This window comes from Penicillium verrucosum, assembly GCF_028828655.1.
Source record: "Penicillium verrucosum strain IBT 35672 chromosome Unknown utg000001l_segment0_segment0, whole genome shotgun sequence".
In the NCBI taxonomy this organism is placed as follows: domain Eukaryota; kingdom Fungi; phylum Ascomycota; class Eurotiomycetes; order Eurotiales; family Aspergillaceae; genus Penicillium; species Penicillium verrucosum.
This window is the reverse complement of record NW_026643210.1, coordinates 9,082,849-9,100,599: the sequence shown is the minus strand read 5'-3', so window position 1 is coordinate 9,100,599 and position 17,751 is coordinate 9,082,849. Positions and strand designations below refer to the sequence as shown.

The window sequence follows — 17,751 nt, the reverse complement described above, 5'->3', positions numbered from 1 at the left end:
AATGGGGCATTTTTTCAATGGCTACAGATGAAGGGTAGCCCCGATGCAAGGGAAAAACAGACGATCAACGCCATTGCCAGCGAAAATCAAATGGGTGGGATAGCACAGAGGGTATATCGCGATATATAAAGGAATGAAGGAAGTGGGGAATGAAATCCGTGGGAGAGCGGAAAAGGGGGAATGTGCAACTCAGAACTTTCCAAAGTTTACAGGAAAGAAGAGCGAAGAAGGGAATTTACTCAAATCATCATGAGCCTAGTAGTTCGTCGTTCGGGGAACCGTCCTCCACCGCCAGGGGGGAATCGGGGACCGGGGTGAAGTCCAGGCCCAGGTCCAGGACCAGGTCTTCCGCCGTGTGGAGGGTACGGACCGGGAGGGAATTGGCCAGACTTGGCCAGGGGAGACGAGGGTAGGGTGGGGCGACGACGACCACCAGGACCAGGAGGACCAGGAGGTGGTGGGTGGTAAGCGGCAGCGGCTCGGCGGGCATCTCTTTCGCAGAAGACTTCGCCATTCCATTCGAAGTAGTCGCCCTTGAGAAGGACGTGACATGTACGGCACTGCAAACACTGGGTGTGGAATCGACGGCGTTCTGGGCGTGCAGGGTTCCGCTCGACGGTCTCCAAGTAATGGCCCTCAATACCGGCGTGACAGCCGGCGCAAAGGGATCCGTTGCGCTCGTGGTAATGTTGCGCGCAGAAGGGTCTGTTGTTGAGGACGTAGAAATCGGCTGTTTGGAAGGGAGAGTGGCACTCGAAGCAAACGAAACAGCCTCGGTGGTATCGACCTGTGAGACGGCCGTCCGAGGATGATATCGATTTTCCTGTGATCGTCTCATTGCAGCCCTTACAATTCCCCTTCGAACGTGTGGCAGACCGGGTTGGTGTTGTCGGTTTTTGTTCTTGTGGTAGGGGTGCTGTGAATGAGCGTTGTGGTGGAGACTTTCGGGGGACAGATTGTTTTGGTTGTCCTGGGGTTGGAGTTGGGGGTACTTCTTTCCTCTCAATCAATGACACACCACCTTGGTTGATCGAAGGGTCGGTAGGTGAATCCGGGCTGAAGAAAGCAGCCGGGATGGGAGGGACGTCTTCCATTGTGCTTCGTACACGGCCGGGTACTTCTACAATCGTCTGTCGGGTCCGGGCGGGCAGTTCTTCAACCAAAGGGCTTAGATTGAGTGGATCGCTGGGTTTGTGTCGGCTCAAGCTACCATCGGAGGGAAGACTGGACATGGAACTACCACTGCGGGCATCGGAAGGCGATGTATCAGAGCCAGAGCTTTCAGAGGTATTCATTTGGTCATCTAGACCGAGAGCCCGGGCGAAGCTAGTGACTGAAAATGCACTTGTCGTACTTGCGTTAGAGTTTTTCCTTGGCGCATCGCTGCCTGACTCTGTTGCTGCTGTCGCAGGGTGGAGGCTGGCGGGGTTTAAAGCGGTATAATCTGTATGATCCTGGAATTGGGCCGAAGGGGGTTCCTCCGGGAGATCTCGTAGTCCGGTAGTCGGGGTTTGGCCTCCGGGAATACCGAAGTCGAATCCACTGGCTTCTTCCTTGCTAATGCGGGATGAAACCACCGAGACGCTGGAATCACGGGGGAAAGAAGTATCATGGTTGGATGTGCGAAGAGGTGCCAATGGCACTGGTGGTATGTCGTCCATAAATGACCGGAAACCCCGCGAGAGACTGTTGGTTGACGACCTCGTTGTGGAATCGCCGTAGCGACTGCTGGCGAAAGACGTCCGGTAGCTACTATTGCTCATCGCTGATTCCCCCTGCGATGATTCGTATCTGGGGACTTAGGTGGCAGTGGGCTAGGTGGAAGGCGTATATTCTCTGGCATCACACCCTGCCCTTGCCCCGGCGACAAGACTGGTGTTCGTGATTTAAACGCAGACCGATCTGTCATCATTGGACTTGGTGTCCTCACTTCAGTCGGTGATCTGTTACCAGGCATGGGGAATGAGAAGACATCATCGGTCAGACTGTGCTGAGACGGGCGCACCGTAGATGGAGGTGCGGGACTGGCAGGGAGAGGTGATAGATGGGCACTGTTAGCTGGTGTCGGCATATTTGGCTGCAAGAATGCTCGATCTGTATATAGGGTTAGTCGCGGATCCCTTCCACTCCCCACATGGCGATTTGAGACATACTTGCAGCAGAGGGGTCTATGGCCGGGGAGGGGCCCCGGCCAACCTTTGCCTCTGTGAATCGATCCGAATCGAATCCGGCCGATGGAGGTGGTGATGGGATAGGTGTGACTGGAGTTATAGAGTCAGCATGTAGACCTAGGGTGTTGAATGATTTGAATCCTACCAAAATCATTCCGAATGCAAGTGTGATCTCCCATAGAAGAGATCTCGACATTACATCCACAATTGGAGCATTTTATAGTGGGCAAGAAGCCCATGTTCGTTGAAGCCATCAAGGATTGTGAACATCGAATTCAGAGGGCCATATCCCCTTGAGATATGGAGGGGAAAAAGACTATTGAATTCAAAGGAATGAAAGTTGAGAGAATTGTATGTCCAATGTTCCCAAATGCTTTGTGCCACGGGAAAACCACACGCTAATTTGGTTAGCGTCTCCAGTGCGGAAAGGGGGTGCGTAACTGTGTTCAGGGGTATATGTTGGATTATTTTAATAGATTAATTATTATTGTAGTATTATTATTGTTATATTATATTATATTATATTATATTATTATGTTGTACAGACTACAACATATAAATTGTTACTTAGTTAGTATGTTGTAGATAAATAGTATGTTGTAGTTCTTCACTTTCTGCCTCTAGTCTACTCCGTATATTCTCTCTCTCTACTCCGTACTCCATATATCATCTCCACTTCACTAAATCCATCTCCCCTGACCCAAACAGCACTTGAGTGGACCCCAAACATATTCGGTGCACTGGGAAACTGCACATCAGAGAAAAAAAGAGATTCAGCTTGCAATGCGACTGGTCCGTACCTGATATCTGATCCTCCACCACCACCAATCACATTGCCCAAGTGATGTTGTGAGGCTTGCAACCTTTGGAATCATTCGATCAGTGGATATCAACTCAAGGGGGTATTTCTCGATTTGGATGTTGAATGGATCCTGACTCTCTGCCAAAAAAAAAAAAAAAAAAGCTTCCCTGACACACCACCCCTGATGAGATCATGTGGCGGTATGTCCCCAAGGTCATTATATTCTTGGAATTCAGAAAAACAATCAACTCAGTTGACGATCCGCGGGGGCCATCTTTACCCCCTCTGAACCCGCTCTTGTTACTGGCTACTGTTTTCCACTCAACCCCACGAGTCATGCAAGACCCTGGAACTTGGCTGAAAGCAGAAGTACATCCTCCGTACGGAGTCCATTGTACGGAGTCCATTGTACGGAGTAGATAGTTTGAAAATTCGCAAAACGTGTACGATGACAGTGTCAGAATGAGACGAGACGCTACCCCGTACTCCGTACAACAGGGTTCCAAGGTTTCTGTTTCTGATTACGTGAGAGAAGGATGATCATCTGTCGCACGTGTGCCTCCACTGCAGACGCGGCCCAGGTTGGAGACGTGCAAGACATTCTCTCCGTCCTTTTTTTCTTTCTCTCCTACTTGCTTTGTTACTACACATAGTAACAACGTCAACGTATGCCCCATGTCTCCCGAAGCTGTCGCTGGAGCACATGGGTTGGCCAGCCGTGGAGTTTATCGGTTTGGATAAGAACCTGGATCAAATGGTCCTGTTCATGTGGGTCCGTGAAGCGATCGCCGCCTGTGACCCCGGTTAGCCTCATGCATAGTACTTGGAACATATTGACAGTTTCTGCTAACGTACAGAGATGGATGGCCATGCACCCGACAACCATGGCTGGGGGCACAGAAGCATTGGATAATGAAGCGCCACATACTTTCCAAACCCCCTGCGGATATGATCCTGAACCTCCTGTTAGTCTCAGCCTAAGGACATAATATAGATTGGAAAGTTGCTCAGAGACTTACATCAGCCTCCTGGATCAGATGCCGGCGCAGAGGTCCAACGGTAGGCAAAGTTGGGTCATGCACAGAAAGCAGAATCTGGGCAAGATCAATATATTGATTGCCGATTGCTACAGTCCCAAGCGATTAGCCTCAGTTCATATCCCAAATAGCCTGCAGGATGCGCTTCCTGAAACATCACCCGATAGTTACGTACCATGCCAGGGACACCCGTAACGGATGTCTGGGAATTCAGTTCCCACCTCCCCGTCTCCACTCGCAAAATATGGATCGAAAGAGTCCGGTCGAGTCTCGCTCCATTGCTGATTATATGCCTTAAGATCTGCATGCACAGCCGGTGAACGGAGTCCCTCCCCGAAACAAAACACCAAAACGTGTGCACAATGAGTGATTGCATGATTCGCCCACGCGCAATCACCTGCATCAGGACCCAACGAGTTGGAGTGGGAATTCCAGTCTAAGGACCTCAACTCAATGTCTGGGGCTTGGTGGAGGCTAAGGGCATTGTAAATCTCCTGGCGTAGGCCACTCCAATAGACGGCCTGCCGTAGACTTGGGGTTGTTGTCATCAATGATGGAGACCGTATGAAAGCCTTTGTCCCGAAGGAGTGGCCTCGAATATCGGACCCGGCAAGTGGGACTATGATCATTGTCAGCAGGGTTCTTGACACATGTGAGAATAGATCGACTGCTAACCATCAAACTCTTCCAGCAAGCGTAGAATAACAGTAGCAGCTAGCAAATCATCATCCATTGTGACACCGTGGTCATTCAATGCGGGGATCAGCTTCTCCAGACATGCTTGGTAATATCGGTCCGACACAAAAGGGTCAAAATCCGTTGTGCGATTCAAATGACGAGCCGACATGGCCAACATTGCATTGAATAATGTCTCGCAACGGCGTGCTCTGTAAGGGATATGGATGGCAAAATGCTGCTGGCGATCCGTGCAATCAAACTTGATATCGTACAATCAGCCTACCAGTTATCGTTTGGCTAAAAAAAAAAAAAAGTTCACAACTTACAAAGCGTGCAACATTGTCCACAAAATGCTGCAATAAACGCGCCTCCTCGGGATCTCTCAGGGGCCATGGCCGCTGGCTCGATCGTTCAGGTGTGCCCACCACCTGGCTTGTTGGCGAAACAACACTACTTCCCGTCTGTACTTGGTAGTTTGAGAACCCAAATTGCGGCAAAGGAGCGGTATGCGAGGACCCGGGAGACAGCCTTTCCGGTATAGGAATGGAGTCGGCATGACTATGCAAGCTCCCGGCAGGCGAGAGCACATTTGTTGCCGCCTTAGTCGAGTTATCCACTTGATCACTTCCGCTTTCGAGTACAAAGTCAACTAGACAACGGTCAGATGTCAGATTAGATCTCAAAGAAATCGGGGACAGAATCCAACCTCTAGGTGGTGGCCGAAGCCAAACTTGGTTGCTAGGAAACTTGGTGCGGGTCGTTCGACCCTTTGCCTGTCGAAACTTGGTTTCTTTTTTACCTCGAGTGCATTCGCGCCCAGTGCGGACGCATCGGCTGCATTGTGGCAAGATTCCGTCACCTATCGACAGTTAGCGGAGAGCTGTTTCTGCGGGGTTAAGCGGTATTACATTTATGGTGAAGTACACGGCATGGATCACTGGATATAGTTAGATGTCAAGTCTTAGAAATGCTAGGATCATCTAGGCCGTTGCTTACCAGCATTGGGGGTTCCTCGCACCGGGCATGGCGGAGATGTTGATTTTCTTCACCACTTGCGTGGGGGAAATTTCCCCACTTGCGGGGGATTTAATCCGGCACAATATCAATGGTGGCGATGATTATAGTTCCAATCAGAGAGTATCTGATAACTATCAGTTCTATAATTAAAAGAAGCAGTTTTTGAAAATGTTGTAGATAGCATATGTACGAGATAATATTTCTGCATGATAGATATAAGCGTCATGCAGCTGCTTCCCCAACCCTTCCCTTGTTTCCAGCTACCAGAATTCGTATACTACTATGTTGTAGTAGTAGTAGTAGTAGTAGTAGTAGTAGTAGTAGCAGCAGTAGCTCTTGCGATAGATCTGTTCCAGAAGCAGACATCTTCTACCCATCTAAAGGCAATATATAACTAACTAGTTCGAACCTGAAAAATGATACCCGGTCTCCAGCTCACTCAAGGAATTCATGCTCTCGTATACCCAAGAATAGTAGCAAAATCCCGCGACATTGTAAAATCGTGACAATTTAGACTTCTTCTCTTGCCAAAGGCAACTCTTTGTTTGCCGAACGCGACCTTCTCGAAGAACGCAATGGCTTCGTTGATTGAGAAAGAATCTTCGACGGGTGGAAAATACTCATTGCAACCATAGTGAATAACATCAGCGTTGAATCAAAGACATATAAGAACGCCTCGTGGCTGATGAGGTATCCACTGTTGCCCTGAGCGTATTCAATGAGTCGGAAAATTGACCGAATGAGAATCAGAATGCTGGCCACGTATAGCCCGGTCATGACAGTTTCCCAAGTAGCCATTTGCAGTACTCCAGATGAGCGTAGTGGGTTAAAACACTTCTCAGTGGGATTTTTGCGAATCCGGTAGTGGAAGATTGTTGAAGCTATGATGAAAACGCTGAAGAACACCAATTGTACGGCGAGACCGCCAATCGTGATATGTTCGCCGGTGGTCATTGCGGAAACAGTTCCACTTGACATGATCCCTCCGCCTTTATTCACGATTAGCTTTCATTGACCGGGACAGTTATGTGGATGGAGTGGGTTAGTTACCTGCTGCTTGCATCAAAAATGCAATCACGTCTCCCGAGACGAAAATTATGGTGAGCCATTTCACCGGGACCAGACTTAACTTCTCAGCATCCAAATTCACAATGAGGCGACCGAGAGTCATATATATGGAGGCTGCATAGAGAGGAGGAGCAAGAAGGATCATGATAGTGCTAATCGAGTAAAGCGGGATATTCTCTTTGTCGTTGTGGGCTAGTGCGCGGCAAATATAACCTATGATTTGGACTGTACCGTTTGTTAGCAACGCTGTGGACTCTCGTAGAGATCATGAGGGAACTGGTAAGCCCCGGCAATGCGACTGGAATAACTTACAGGCTCCTCCGATGACGAAGACTATAAAGTACCAGGCTCGCGTACGAACAACCTGGTAAAGGTGATAGCAAGTTGCAAGCATAAACAGAACTGTGAAAAGGATTGCAGCCACGAGAGAGGGCGTATAGCGGTATAGTTTATAGTCTGTCTCTCCACTCGTGTTGGAAGCCATGATGAATGAGTGTAGCCGAATACAACCAACTGTCAGAGTGATCAATTATACTTTGACTGAGAGGTAATTTAAAATATAAAGGAGATTGTTTGAAGTATGTTGCCTTGAATCAGCGGCTGTAGGGGTTAAATAATGTTCTATTTCTGAGCGAGCTAGTACAGTATATGTACTTGTCTTTGCTGGGTCTCTTTAAGCGTCGTAACCGTATTCGGGGCAGAACATAGACTTTTTCTATTTTATTTTTCATTAGTTTGCTCTTTGTAGCCTTGGTACTAGATGCCCTTACCATGTAGCTTAATCGGTACCGAAATGCGAGGCTGTAATGGACCCACCCGTATTCGCATTCAGTTGGAGCGGGTCTTCCAATGTCTGTCTATATACCGAGTACGGAGTAATCAGCCTTGTAATGTACCTAGATCCATATATATTTTAACTATGTAGTTACCTAAGGGTCTAAGACCAACCTTGGAAATGTTTTTAAGGGTTCGTTTGCCGCTGGCCCACCCGTACTCGCTTCCACCATCTGGCGCTATTCAGATATCAAACATCCATCTAATACGAATCCACCCAACGATTATTTATATATTCAATATCAACTTCTAGTGTTTCTAGAAGTAGTATATAAGCCATGCCTACCAAAAGTCTTGTCAAATGTCCAGTGAAGCTTGAGCGTACGCACCCAGACCTAATATAGGCTCGATACTTTCCCAATTCTCTTGATCGCAACAATTACCAGACCAATCATTTCAGAATGCACGATAACGTGGCTTCCATCCGTTCTGATGAAGAAGTCCCCTTCGCTTTTTATCGCTATGACCCCAGCATGGGCGGTGCCATCCTTTTTACAATTCTTTTCATGGGCACAACCTTCTACCACATCTTCCAGATGTTCAAAGCCAGGACCTGGTTTTTTATTCCCTTCGTGATAGGTGGGCTCTGTACGTACACACCTACTTTATATGCTTCCTATGCTCGTGCTAACAGAAGTAGTTGAGATTGTCGGGTATATAGGGCGTGCCTTGTCAAGCAAACAAAGTCCGGATTGGACGCTAGGTCCCTACATAATTCAGACACTCTGTCTGCTTCTCGCCCCAGCTCTCTTAGCTGCCTCAGTCTACATGTTGCTCGGTCGGATTATTTTGGTGCTACAGGCCGAATCACATTCCATTTTGAAAAAGAAGTGGCTGACCAAGATTTTCGTTACCGGCGACGTGATGTCGTTTCTTCTACAAGGCGCTGGTATGTGTTCTGGAGGTAACTGAAGTATGAAATGGGATTCTCTGACTATATATCTAGGTGGCGGCATTCAGAGTAGCGGGTCACTCGATTCCATGAAGACTGGCGAGCACATTATCATCGTGGGTCTATTTGTCCAAATAATATTCTTTGGCTTCTTCATTGTTGTCGCCGGCCTATTCGACTGGAAGCTGCGCAAATACCCTATCCCACGCTGCTTCGATCGGGAGATTCCCTGGCGAAAACATCTCAACATTCTCTATGCGACCAGTTTGTTGATCTTGGTGCGCTCGCTTTTTCGACTCGTGGAATATATCCAGGGCAATGCGGGCTATCTTTTGCGCCATGAGGTCTACTTGTATATTTTTGACTCACTTCTCATCATCATGGCCATGATTATCTTTAATATTGTCCATCCATCTGAAGTTACTCGATTTTTGACTGTGGTGTCGGATTATGAGTTGACTGGCACCCGGAATGAGCAGACTGTGAAACCCGATGGAGTCTATCGTGGTGTGTGATTCTCTTGATTTTTTTTTTCTGGAAATCATTTTGTATTTTATATATATTGTCAATTTGATTTATGGGATCCAGTTACTGAGATAGACGAGAAATAGGACGTACTGCCGGTGTTCGTATTCACGTACACAGTTACTCCATAGATGTACGTACTCGAATAAGAATACGAGTGGGTCTACAAGATCTACCAAACACTAAAATAATTTAGACGCCTCTTGGGATAGACATCTGTGGAGTTTATAATTCTAGGTCTAGTTAGTGTAAAAAGCTAACATTCTATCTTATTCTTTTGTCCATCTGAAATATTTTTATTATGTGGAGTCATTGAAAAATCAACAGGGTCAAGGACTCCCGAGTTATGCTTTGATCTGTAGAAGAACAACCACTCCCATGTTACTTAGCCTACTAAGAGAGGTAGGCTCCAGTCTTACACAAATTCTTCAAATCATGGATATGCACCCCTTCAAGAAACTTACGTTACTCAAAGAATATATCCATGGATGATCCGGCGTTTTCCGATACCTCCACGCAGAACACACGTGTTCTGAGAAGACATCGCATCCGCCACACCAAGTCTCGTAATGGATGCTATCCTTGCAAACATCGAAGAGTCAAGGTACAAATTAACCTCTATTTCCCCCGTTTCCTTGACCAGAAGCTGACCTCTTCTAAGTGTGATGAACTTCAACCCGCCTGCGGCACATGCGCTTCCAGAGGCGAACCTTGCTCTTACCCCCTACCACGCCTCCCTTCGAAGAGACCCCCCCAGACCTAGAGAAAAGGCGACTGGGAACAAAGATGGCGGTCCCTCATCTGATTCATTCGATCCATCAAATGGAGCTCTTCCGCTCGACGCGACTTTACCAGCGATTTTCTCAAGCCATAATAGCCACGCGCGTGTGGACTTACCAATGAATGATTTGAAGCTCCTTCAGTTTTTCAATTCCTACACGGCGAAACAAATGTCGCCGCATCCGAGGAGGGCCATAGTCTGGCAGCGGATCATCCCGGAAATTGCGTGCAAAAATCGGTATTTGATGCACCTGCTCCTAGCACTAGGAGGCATCCACATGATTACGCAGCACGAGGCCAGCAGCACTAGTGGCTTCGAAGACTTGGATACGGTGGACTTGGCGATAGTCATGGAACATCATCAAAGAGGACTGGAAGGTTTTAGGGAGGAGGTCCCCCGCCTTTCTCCCTCCAACGCTGAGGACCTTCTTACTGGTTCTGTACTTCTGGTTGCTTTTGCTTTTGCATCTCTTATGGTTCAGGAGCTCAATCCGCTTGGTAGGACCCCGGAAGAGATGAATAGTACCACGGGAAATTCCTCTTCCGCAAATGACATTTTACGTCTCAACTGGTTATACCTTAACAGAGGGGTAACCAGTATTCTCTATGATCAATGGCACGTGTTACGAAGCAGTCGGCTCCGGCAGATGCTGGTATTCTCACAGAATAACGAGCGTTGGGAGGATTTACCGTTTGCTCCACTACCGTCTCGACTTTCTCGTTGCTCACCCCGCCTGGTTAAATTTGCCGAAGGTGCCAGCCAAGCAGTCGCAAACATCAAAGCTTCTTTGCGTGCGCTCGAACCCGCTAGGGATTACTTATCCAGCTGCTCGGGTACGCCGACATCTCACCTCCCAGAGTCGCCTACGACTCTAGACTCCGTTGTCGACGCGCACTCTGAGACCATAGACGTCCTGGATACTTTATATTTACGCATTCTCTCCGTATTGCGGTGTGAAGCAACTGACAATCCTGCTGACCTAGAAATCCAGTTGGATTTTGAAGAGGCGGCGATTTTGGCCTGGCCGGTCCAGCTTCCAAGTCCATTCTTAGCGTCTCTTGAGAGAGGCGAACCTAATTACCTTGGTGGATACTCACTCGTCATTTTGGCTCATTTTTATTTGGCAAGTACTTTACTTGATATGTGGTTTCTGAAGGGCGCCTTTGAAAGAGAGATACTGAAAGTCAACACGCTTATCGATTCCCTGAATGAAAGCCAACTGTCAACACTTATGCTATGGCCCAACGAGGTCGTGGCTTCGACCCTGAGATGTGCTCCTTGAGCAATACAGTGAAGTATATAATATTATTGACAACGCCATCTTCTAGAGACACTATACACAAGCATTGCATAGATCGCGTGCCTCGTCAGCCCTTGGTCGCAATACGTGGAATCACTTGGACGACCATGAGCCACATGGCGAACTGCGGGTACCTATGTAGACATTGTTGGTAATTCTTCATTAGATCTTTTGCTAGATCACTTTCGTGAATTAGTTCCTTCGTAGCCCTGGCATATATATGCTTCCACTCCATCATTTACGGAGAGAATACTCCGTACTTATAGAAAACATCTTAGCCCCTATATATGTATGTAGCTTGGGTGTTACGCTGAAATTGATTTGTACCCCTTGCTGATATCTCATTGATAGGTCATCTTTATCTGAAACCCAAGATATCTTTGCTGATCAACACCTTGCTAAGCTTCTAAACCAATATTGTGGGTTATTGTGAGGCTGAGCCCGAGATTGGAATGCAATAAAACAACAAGTATGCAAGGATCGGAGTTCACCCAACACAATTGCAGGATTTCTGATTAATTCAAAAAATGTGCATCTACCAAAGTCCATGTTAATATCAAACCATCCTAGTACAACTTTATTGCAAACCTTCCTTACACGCTAAATGACACGTTTTCTTGGCCTCCGGGGCAGTCGCCTTAACCATGTAGCCCTCCTTGGCGTGGTTATGCCTGCGATCGTGTCAATGGGCTATAACCAAGGATTACTAGGGGGAGTCCTCACCCTGCCCTGGTTCGAGGCCCAATTTCCCGAAATCGACGTGAGCAACGCCCAACCTTCAGAAAAGCACTACAAATCCACTTTGCGCGGTACTGTGGTGGCCTTGTATTCAGTAGGTGGTTTCTTGGGAGCCATCGCCTGCATTGCGGTGGGTGATTTTCTGGGTCGTCGACGAACGCTCATCCTCGCGTCAGTGGTGGAAATGATCGGGGCTTTCCTTATGGCTAGTTCTTTTTCCTTTTCTCAGCTTGTGGTCTCACGAGTTATCCTAGGTCTGGGTACTGGCGCCCAACTAGCCACTGCGCCTATCTGGCAATCTGAGATATCACCCGCTGGCAGGCGTGGTGCGCATGTTGCGACCATAGGCATCTTTTCCGCTACGGGTCTTACGCTGGGGTTACTCGTCGATCTCGGGATGTCGTATGTCCCCAACAGTGCAAGTTGGCGTGTTCCAGTTGGTCTGCCTATCATACTTTGCATAATTGTGATTGTGTTCACTTGTCAAATGCCCGAGTCACCCCGTTGGCTGGTCCGGCAGGGTCGGGTCTCTGCTGCGCGTGAGGTATTCGCAGCTCTAAGAGACGCCGAAATTCATAGCGAGGTGGTCAATAAGGAGATACTGGATGTGGAGTCCTCGTTAGCTATCGCTGGTAAAGGCACTCTGCGCCAAATCTTCCAAATGGGACATCAAAGAATCTTTCATCGCGCATCTCTTGCGACAGGAGGATTGATTTTGTTACAATTGACCGGTGTCAACTCTATCACGTTCTACAGTACGTACACTGACTGATCTTTTGATCGCATCCGATGTCCCTCGCTTATAGATCCACCAGGTACGACGATTTTCCAAACAAACCTCCAGCTTGACTCGACCACATCAAGAATCCTGGCTGTAATTTATCAGTTTTGCGGTGTCATTGGTGGCATTATCTGCGTGTACACCATAGAGAGGTTTGGTCGTCGCTTTTTGTGGTTATCCAGTGCGACAGCCAACACAACTGCCATGCTCCTCGTGGCTGCGCTTAGTTCTCAGTCGACGAACACTATAGCCATGCACGCAGCTGCGGTATTTATTTTCATCTTCCACCTCAGTATGGTTCTTGGTTTTGGGGGGATACCATTTCTCTACGCATCCGAAGTGGCACCTCTCAGTCTGCGTACCACCATCAACGGTATCGGCTCTAGTCTATATTGGGCTCTGAGTGTTCTGATCGCTGAAGTCACTCCAATCGCCTTTAATGCCATTGGATGGAAGTACTTTCTCATCTTTGCGTGTCTGAACTTTGTGATGATACCGATTATTTATCTGTTCTATCCGGAAACCGCAGGCCTGTCGCTGGAGGATATAGATGAGGTATTTATTATGTCTACGGGTTGGTTAGACGCTGTTCGTGTGGCCAAACAGTTGCCTCGGAAATTAGATGGTCGCCAACCCGAAGGAGATTGTCCGTTGGAGAACAAAGACAATGGAGCACCGAAGGTTTGAGAGTATAACTATTTGTTTGTGGAAATAGGGACTGGGGGGGATATTTGCAGGAATACTTGGTCAACAAAATTAGGAATAATACTATGGATGTCTCATGAATTGCAGACATTATATATTCCAATAGAAGTGAACATTGGCAGAGGTATAACGCAGCGCCAACACAGATGAGCAAAATAAATTTAAAAATGGCCCAAATCCTATGTAGGTCCATAGGCCGGTTTTGGCCCATCGGTCATTGTTAATTTCTTGGTAGGTTGAAGTAAGTCTTTTAGGATTGGAACCTTGGAAATTGTAAGGTCCCTGGAGGTTACCTTAGATGGCTCCCAAGGTTAACATGTTAGTTTATTTAGTTTATTTACTTTGTACTTTCATTTTCATATACTCTGTAACATTCGAATAATAAATAATAATAGCTAATAACATCCAAATCTCAAGCACAATGCCAAGGGCACGTTGAGGGGATGGGCTGACCGCTATTCTGCCCCATACCCCTCTGATGTGCAGCACGGTCCAACCGAGGGCTCGTGGCCTGATGTATATCAGAGTATAGGGTATGCTAATACTGTAAGTCTGCAATTCCAATTGCAATTGCATTGCTTCATTTAATAATTCAGATATCACAAAACACAGAACACATAACACAGGATACGTCACCTGGAACTCGTATTCGGAAATGAAACTACGGGCCAGGCACCAGGGAAACAGAACAGCCGGAAGCGGAGCCCCAGACGGTTTTCGGCACAAAAGAAAACTGGAGATTTATGAATTGAGGTATAAGTTGCTGATCATAATGTATTAACTGTGTGTACCTGAGAAGGTTAGCACATATTAATCAACTAGTTAGCACTGGTTAATAAATGTACAAAAAGAGTCTGTCTATAACTACCTTGTATACAGGAACCCCGAAAAGATGGTAACTGCGGTATCGGCTACACCAGAATAGACGGTGAGATATTACAATATGACAACTAATAATAAGATTAATGCCAACAAATAGTTCGAAATTAAAAGAGGAAAAAATAAGAAAAAAAAGGGGGAAGCCGGGGGACTGAGGACCGGAGGACCAGACCCGGAGACAGGCGGAGTGACATAAAGTCGCCCTCCTGCCACTTCCTCTTCCTCTCTTCTTTCTCTTCCTCTTATCCTCAATCCTCAGTATTCCTCGTCCGTTTATTTTAGGTTCGTATAAACCTTGTCAGCAGGTCAGATCACTTCTCGTCGAGACAGTGGTCACATACAACCGCCACAATTTTCGCGACAAGCCTTAACTCGTGAGTTTCCCCATAAAGCCTCTATAAGGAGGCATGATCATACATGCAATTGCTAACTCCTCCCTAGGCGGCACCACCCGTTCAACGGCCGACGCTCATCCAACCGTGGAGGAGCATCGGACTGCGCACCCTTTATCCGTTAAAGCTACGCTATTACACACACTATCATCAATTCGCCTATTCATCCCGCTGTGAACGTAATGGCTCCTCACGCTAGCTCGGATGCTGCCAATGGCGCGCTGAACGGGTCGGTTCGCCAAGAATCGTCCCAATTCACTGTCCAGTCCCCCAATGTCGTCTATACCGATGACGAAATCAAGTCGAAGTACGCCTATCAGACTACTGAGATCACCCGCACCCCGGACAACAAGTTGGTTGCCACTCCCAAGGCCACCAACTACAACTTCAAGGTCAACCGCAAGGTTGGCAAGGTCGGTATGATGTTGGTCGGTTGGGGTGGAAACAATGGTTCCACCGTGACTGCTGGTATCTTGGCCAACCGTCGTAACCTCTCCTGGGAGACCCGCGATGGCAAGCAGACCTCCAACTACTACGGTTCCATCGTCATGGGCTCCACTGTCAAATTGGGCTCGGATGCTAAGACCGGCGAGGAGATCAACATCCCCTTCCACGATCTGCTCCCCATGGTCCACCCTAACGATCTGGCCATTGGCGGTTGGGATATCAGCAGCCTGAACCTCGCCGAGTCCATGGACCGTGCTCAGGTGCTGGAGCCCACCCTCAAGAACCAAGTCCGCAAGGAGATGGTCGAGATGAAGCCGCTGCCTAGTATCTACTACCCGGACTTCATCGCTGCCAACCAGGAGGACCGTGCCGACAACGTCATCGAGGGTGACAAGGCTTGCTGGGCTCACGTTGAGCGGATCCAGAAGGATATTCGCGACTTCAAGGCCCAGAACGGCTTGGATAAGGTGATTATCATGTGGACTGCCAACACTGAGCGGTACGCCGACATCATCCCCGGTGTCAACGACACTGCCGACAACCTGATCAACTCGATCAAGGCCGGTCACCTTGAGGTTGCTCCTTCCACTGTGTTCGCTGTTGCCGCGATCCTCGAGGACACTCCGTTCATCAACGGCTCCCCCCAGAACACCTTTGTTCCTGGTGCCCTTCAGTTGGCCGAGCAGCGTCGTGCTTTCATTGGCGGTGACGACTTCAAGTCTGGCCAGACCAAGATGAAGTCGGCCCTCGTTGACTTCCTGATCAACGCTGGTATCAAGCTCACCTCCATTGCCAGCTACAACCACTTGGGCAACAATGACGGCAAGAATCTGAGCTCCCAGAAGCAGTTCCGCTCCAAGGAGATCTCCAAGTCCAACGTTGTGGACGACATGGTCGCGGCCAACCACATTCTCTACGAGAAGGATGAACATCCCGACCACTCTGTCGTCATCAAGTACATGCCTGCTGTCGGTGACAACAAGCGTGCTCTGGATGAGTACTACGCCGAGATCTTCATGGGTGGCCACCAGACCATCAGCTTGTTCAACATCTGTGAGGACTCGCTTCTGGCCGCGCCCCTGATCATTGATCTGATTGTGCTCGCCGAGATGATGACCCGTATCAGCTGGCAGTCTGACAGCGAGGGTGAAGACTACAAGGGCTTCCACAGCGTCCTCAGCATTCTCAGCTACATGCTCAAGGCTCCCCTGACCCCTCCCGGTACCCCGGTCGTCAACGCCCTGGGCAAGCAGCGCTCCGCTCTTATCAACATCTTCCGTGCTTGCGTTGGTCTCCAGCCCGAGTCGGAGATGACCCTTGAGCACAAGCTGTTCTAAAGGACGTTGTCCATGCTTCCCTAGTTTAATCATCTTTACGCGCCAACTACAGTCACTCGTTTAACAATACAAACCTAAATTGCTACAACCATACATTCTATTCATAAAACTGTAGATTATATGTAAGTGTCTTCCCATTCCCTAAATACATGCATGTCTCTATCCATCTGTTTATTCGTTGGTCCGACCAAGCTCGGAGTAAGCATTCAAAGCCAACTGCCCACCGAGGTGCGCATACAAGATATTCCCACCCTTGATCTCTCCACGACGGATCATATCCATCATACCCGCAAAGCTCTTCCCCTCATAGACTGGATCCGTGATAAACGCCTCCATCTTCGCCGCATATTCAATCGCATCCCAAGTCTGACGATCAGGAACACCATAAATACCAGCATGGTACCGCTCATCAAGAATAATATCCTCCTCGGTAATATCGCCCTCACTAAGCCCAATCTTCGCAGCGGTATTCTTCGCAATGCGCAAAACCTGCGCCTTGGTCGCCTCAACCGTCGCAGAAGCATCAATCCCAATAACCTTCCTCTTCTTATCCTCAGGATACAACTTCTCCAACAACTTAAACCCAGCAATCATCCCGGCAAAAGTCGACCCAGTAACAGCACAAACAAGAACCGTATCAAAGAAAACCCCCATCTCCGTCTCCTGCTGCCGAACCTCAAACGCCCACCGCGCAAACCCAAGACCACCAAGCGGATGATCCGACGCACCAGCAGGGATATAGTAGGGCTTTTCCCCGTCACCGCTAGCCTGCTCAACAACCGCCGCAGCGGTATTCTTATGCTCGATACCGAATCCAGACGGATCGAGTCGCACATCCGCGCCCATCAGTCGTGACAGCTGGATATTGCCCGTACTCTCGTAGCCGGGATCTGTCCAGTCGACCCAGTGCTCCTGCACGAGACGGGCTTTTAGTCCGGAGCGCGCGGCGACGGCGGCGACTTGGCGCGTGTGGTTGCTTTGCACGCCGCCGATGGAGACGAGCGTCGTGCAGCCTTGCGCTTGCGCTTCTGCGAGTAGGTACTCGAGTTTGCGGGTTTTGTTGCCGCCGTAGGCGTAGGCGGAGTTTAGATCGTCGCGTTTCGCGTAGATGCTTACGTGCGGGTGGGGGTTGTTTTTGGCTAGATCGTCGGTTATGCGGGGGAGGGGGTGGATTGGTGAGGGGCCTAGTAGGAGGGGGGTTCGCGGGATTGTGGAGAAGGGGGCTGGTAGGGGGACTGGGTTTAGGTCTGTTGGCTTTGGGGATGACATGGTGGTTTGGGGGGTATGGTGTTGTTGGTGTGGTATGGTTGTGGTGGTTTGGTGGTGGAGGGACTTGTTCTGAAGTTTATAAAACAAGTAAAGTAGAA

The 17,751-nt window shown here is 48.6% G+C and overlaps 8 protein-coding genes across 8 annotated transcripts; 5 read left to right on the top strand and 3 right to left on the bottom strand.

Moving 5' to 3' along the window:
* Nucleotides 1–239: 239 nt before the first annotated feature.
* Nucleotides 240–1,763, bottom strand: N7516_003266 (LIM domain-containing protein; the record flags this gene model as incomplete). Its single annotated transcript, XM_057215986.1, has 1 exon — nucleotides 240–1,763. The coding sequence occupies one exon, from the start codon at nucleotides 1,761–1,763 to the stop codon at nucleotides 240–242; it is 1,524 nt and encodes a 507-aa protein (XP_057077869.1).
* A 1,871-nt stretch (nucleotides 1,764–3,634) lies between these two features.
* On the bottom strand, nucleotides 3,635–7,257 carry N7516_003265 (RTA1 domain-containing protein; the record flags this gene model as incomplete). The annotated part of the gene is made up of 9 exons (XM_057215985.1): nucleotides 3,635–3,765; nucleotides 3,829–3,913; nucleotides 3,993–4,099; nucleotides 4,186–4,629; nucleotides 4,686–4,947; nucleotides 5,015–5,337; nucleotides 6,326–6,694; nucleotides 6,756–6,998; nucleotides 7,086–7,257. The coding sequence occupies 9 exons, from the start codon at nucleotides 7,255–7,257 to the stop codon at nucleotides 3,635–3,637; spliced, it is 2,136 nt and encodes a 711-aa protein (XP_057077868.1).
* A 751-nt stretch (nucleotides 7,258–8,008) lies between these two features.
* On the top strand, nucleotides 8,009–9,014 carry N7516_003264 (RTA1 domain-containing protein; the record flags this gene model as incomplete). The annotated part of the gene is made up of 3 exons (XM_057215984.1): nucleotides 8,009–8,195; nucleotides 8,248–8,496; nucleotides 8,554–9,014. The coding sequence occupies 3 exons, from the start codon at nucleotides 8,009–8,011 to the stop codon at nucleotides 9,012–9,014; spliced, it is 897 nt and encodes a 298-aa protein (XP_057077867.1).
* Nucleotides 9,015–9,593: 579 nt separating this feature from the next.
* Nucleotides 9,594–11,087, top strand: N7516_003263 (uncharacterized protein; the record flags this gene model as incomplete). Its single annotated transcript, XM_057215983.1, has 2 exons — nucleotides 9,594–9,628; nucleotides 9,686–11,087. 2 exons carry the CDS (start codon nucleotides 9,594–9,596, stop codon nucleotides 11,085–11,087), a joined length of 1,437 nt encoding a protein of 478 aa, XP_057077866.1.
* Nucleotides 11,088–11,709: 622 nt separating this feature from the next.
* On the top strand, nucleotides 11,710–13,311 carry N7516_003262 (uncharacterized protein; the record flags this gene model as incomplete). The annotated part of the gene is made up of 2 exons (XM_057215982.1): nucleotides 11,710–12,598; nucleotides 12,650–13,311. 2 exons carry the CDS (start codon nucleotides 11,710–11,712, stop codon nucleotides 13,309–13,311), a joined length of 1,551 nt encoding a protein of 516 aa, XP_057077865.1.
* A 316-nt stretch (nucleotides 13,312–13,627) lies between these two features.
* On the top strand, nucleotides 13,628–14,076 carry N7516_003261 (uncharacterized protein; the record flags this gene model as incomplete). The annotated part of the gene is made up of 3 exons (XM_057215981.1): nucleotides 13,628–13,651; nucleotides 13,747–13,862; nucleotides 13,956–14,076. The coding sequence occupies 3 exons, from the start codon at nucleotides 13,628–13,630 to the stop codon at nucleotides 14,074–14,076; spliced, it is 261 nt and encodes an 86-aa protein (XP_057077864.1).
* A 706-nt stretch (nucleotides 14,077–14,782) lies between these two features.
* On the top strand, nucleotides 14,783–16,384 carry N7516_003260 (inositol-3-phosphate synthase INO1; the record flags this gene model as incomplete). Its single annotated transcript, XM_057215980.1, has 1 exon — nucleotides 14,783–16,384. The coding sequence occupies one exon, from the start codon at nucleotides 14,783–14,785 to the stop codon at nucleotides 16,382–16,384; it is 1,602 nt and encodes a 533-aa protein (XP_057077863.1).
* Nucleotides 16,385–16,555: 171 nt separating this feature from the next.
* On the bottom strand, nucleotides 16,556–17,653 carry N7516_003259 (putative 1-aminocyclopropane-1-carboxylate deaminase; the record flags this gene model as incomplete). The annotated part of the gene is made up of 1 exon (XM_057215979.1): nucleotides 16,556–17,653. One exon carries the CDS (start codon nucleotides 17,651–17,653, stop codon nucleotides 16,556–16,558), a length of 1,098 nt encoding a protein of 365 aa, XP_057077862.1.
* Nucleotides 17,654–17,751: the final 98 nt, after the last annotated feature.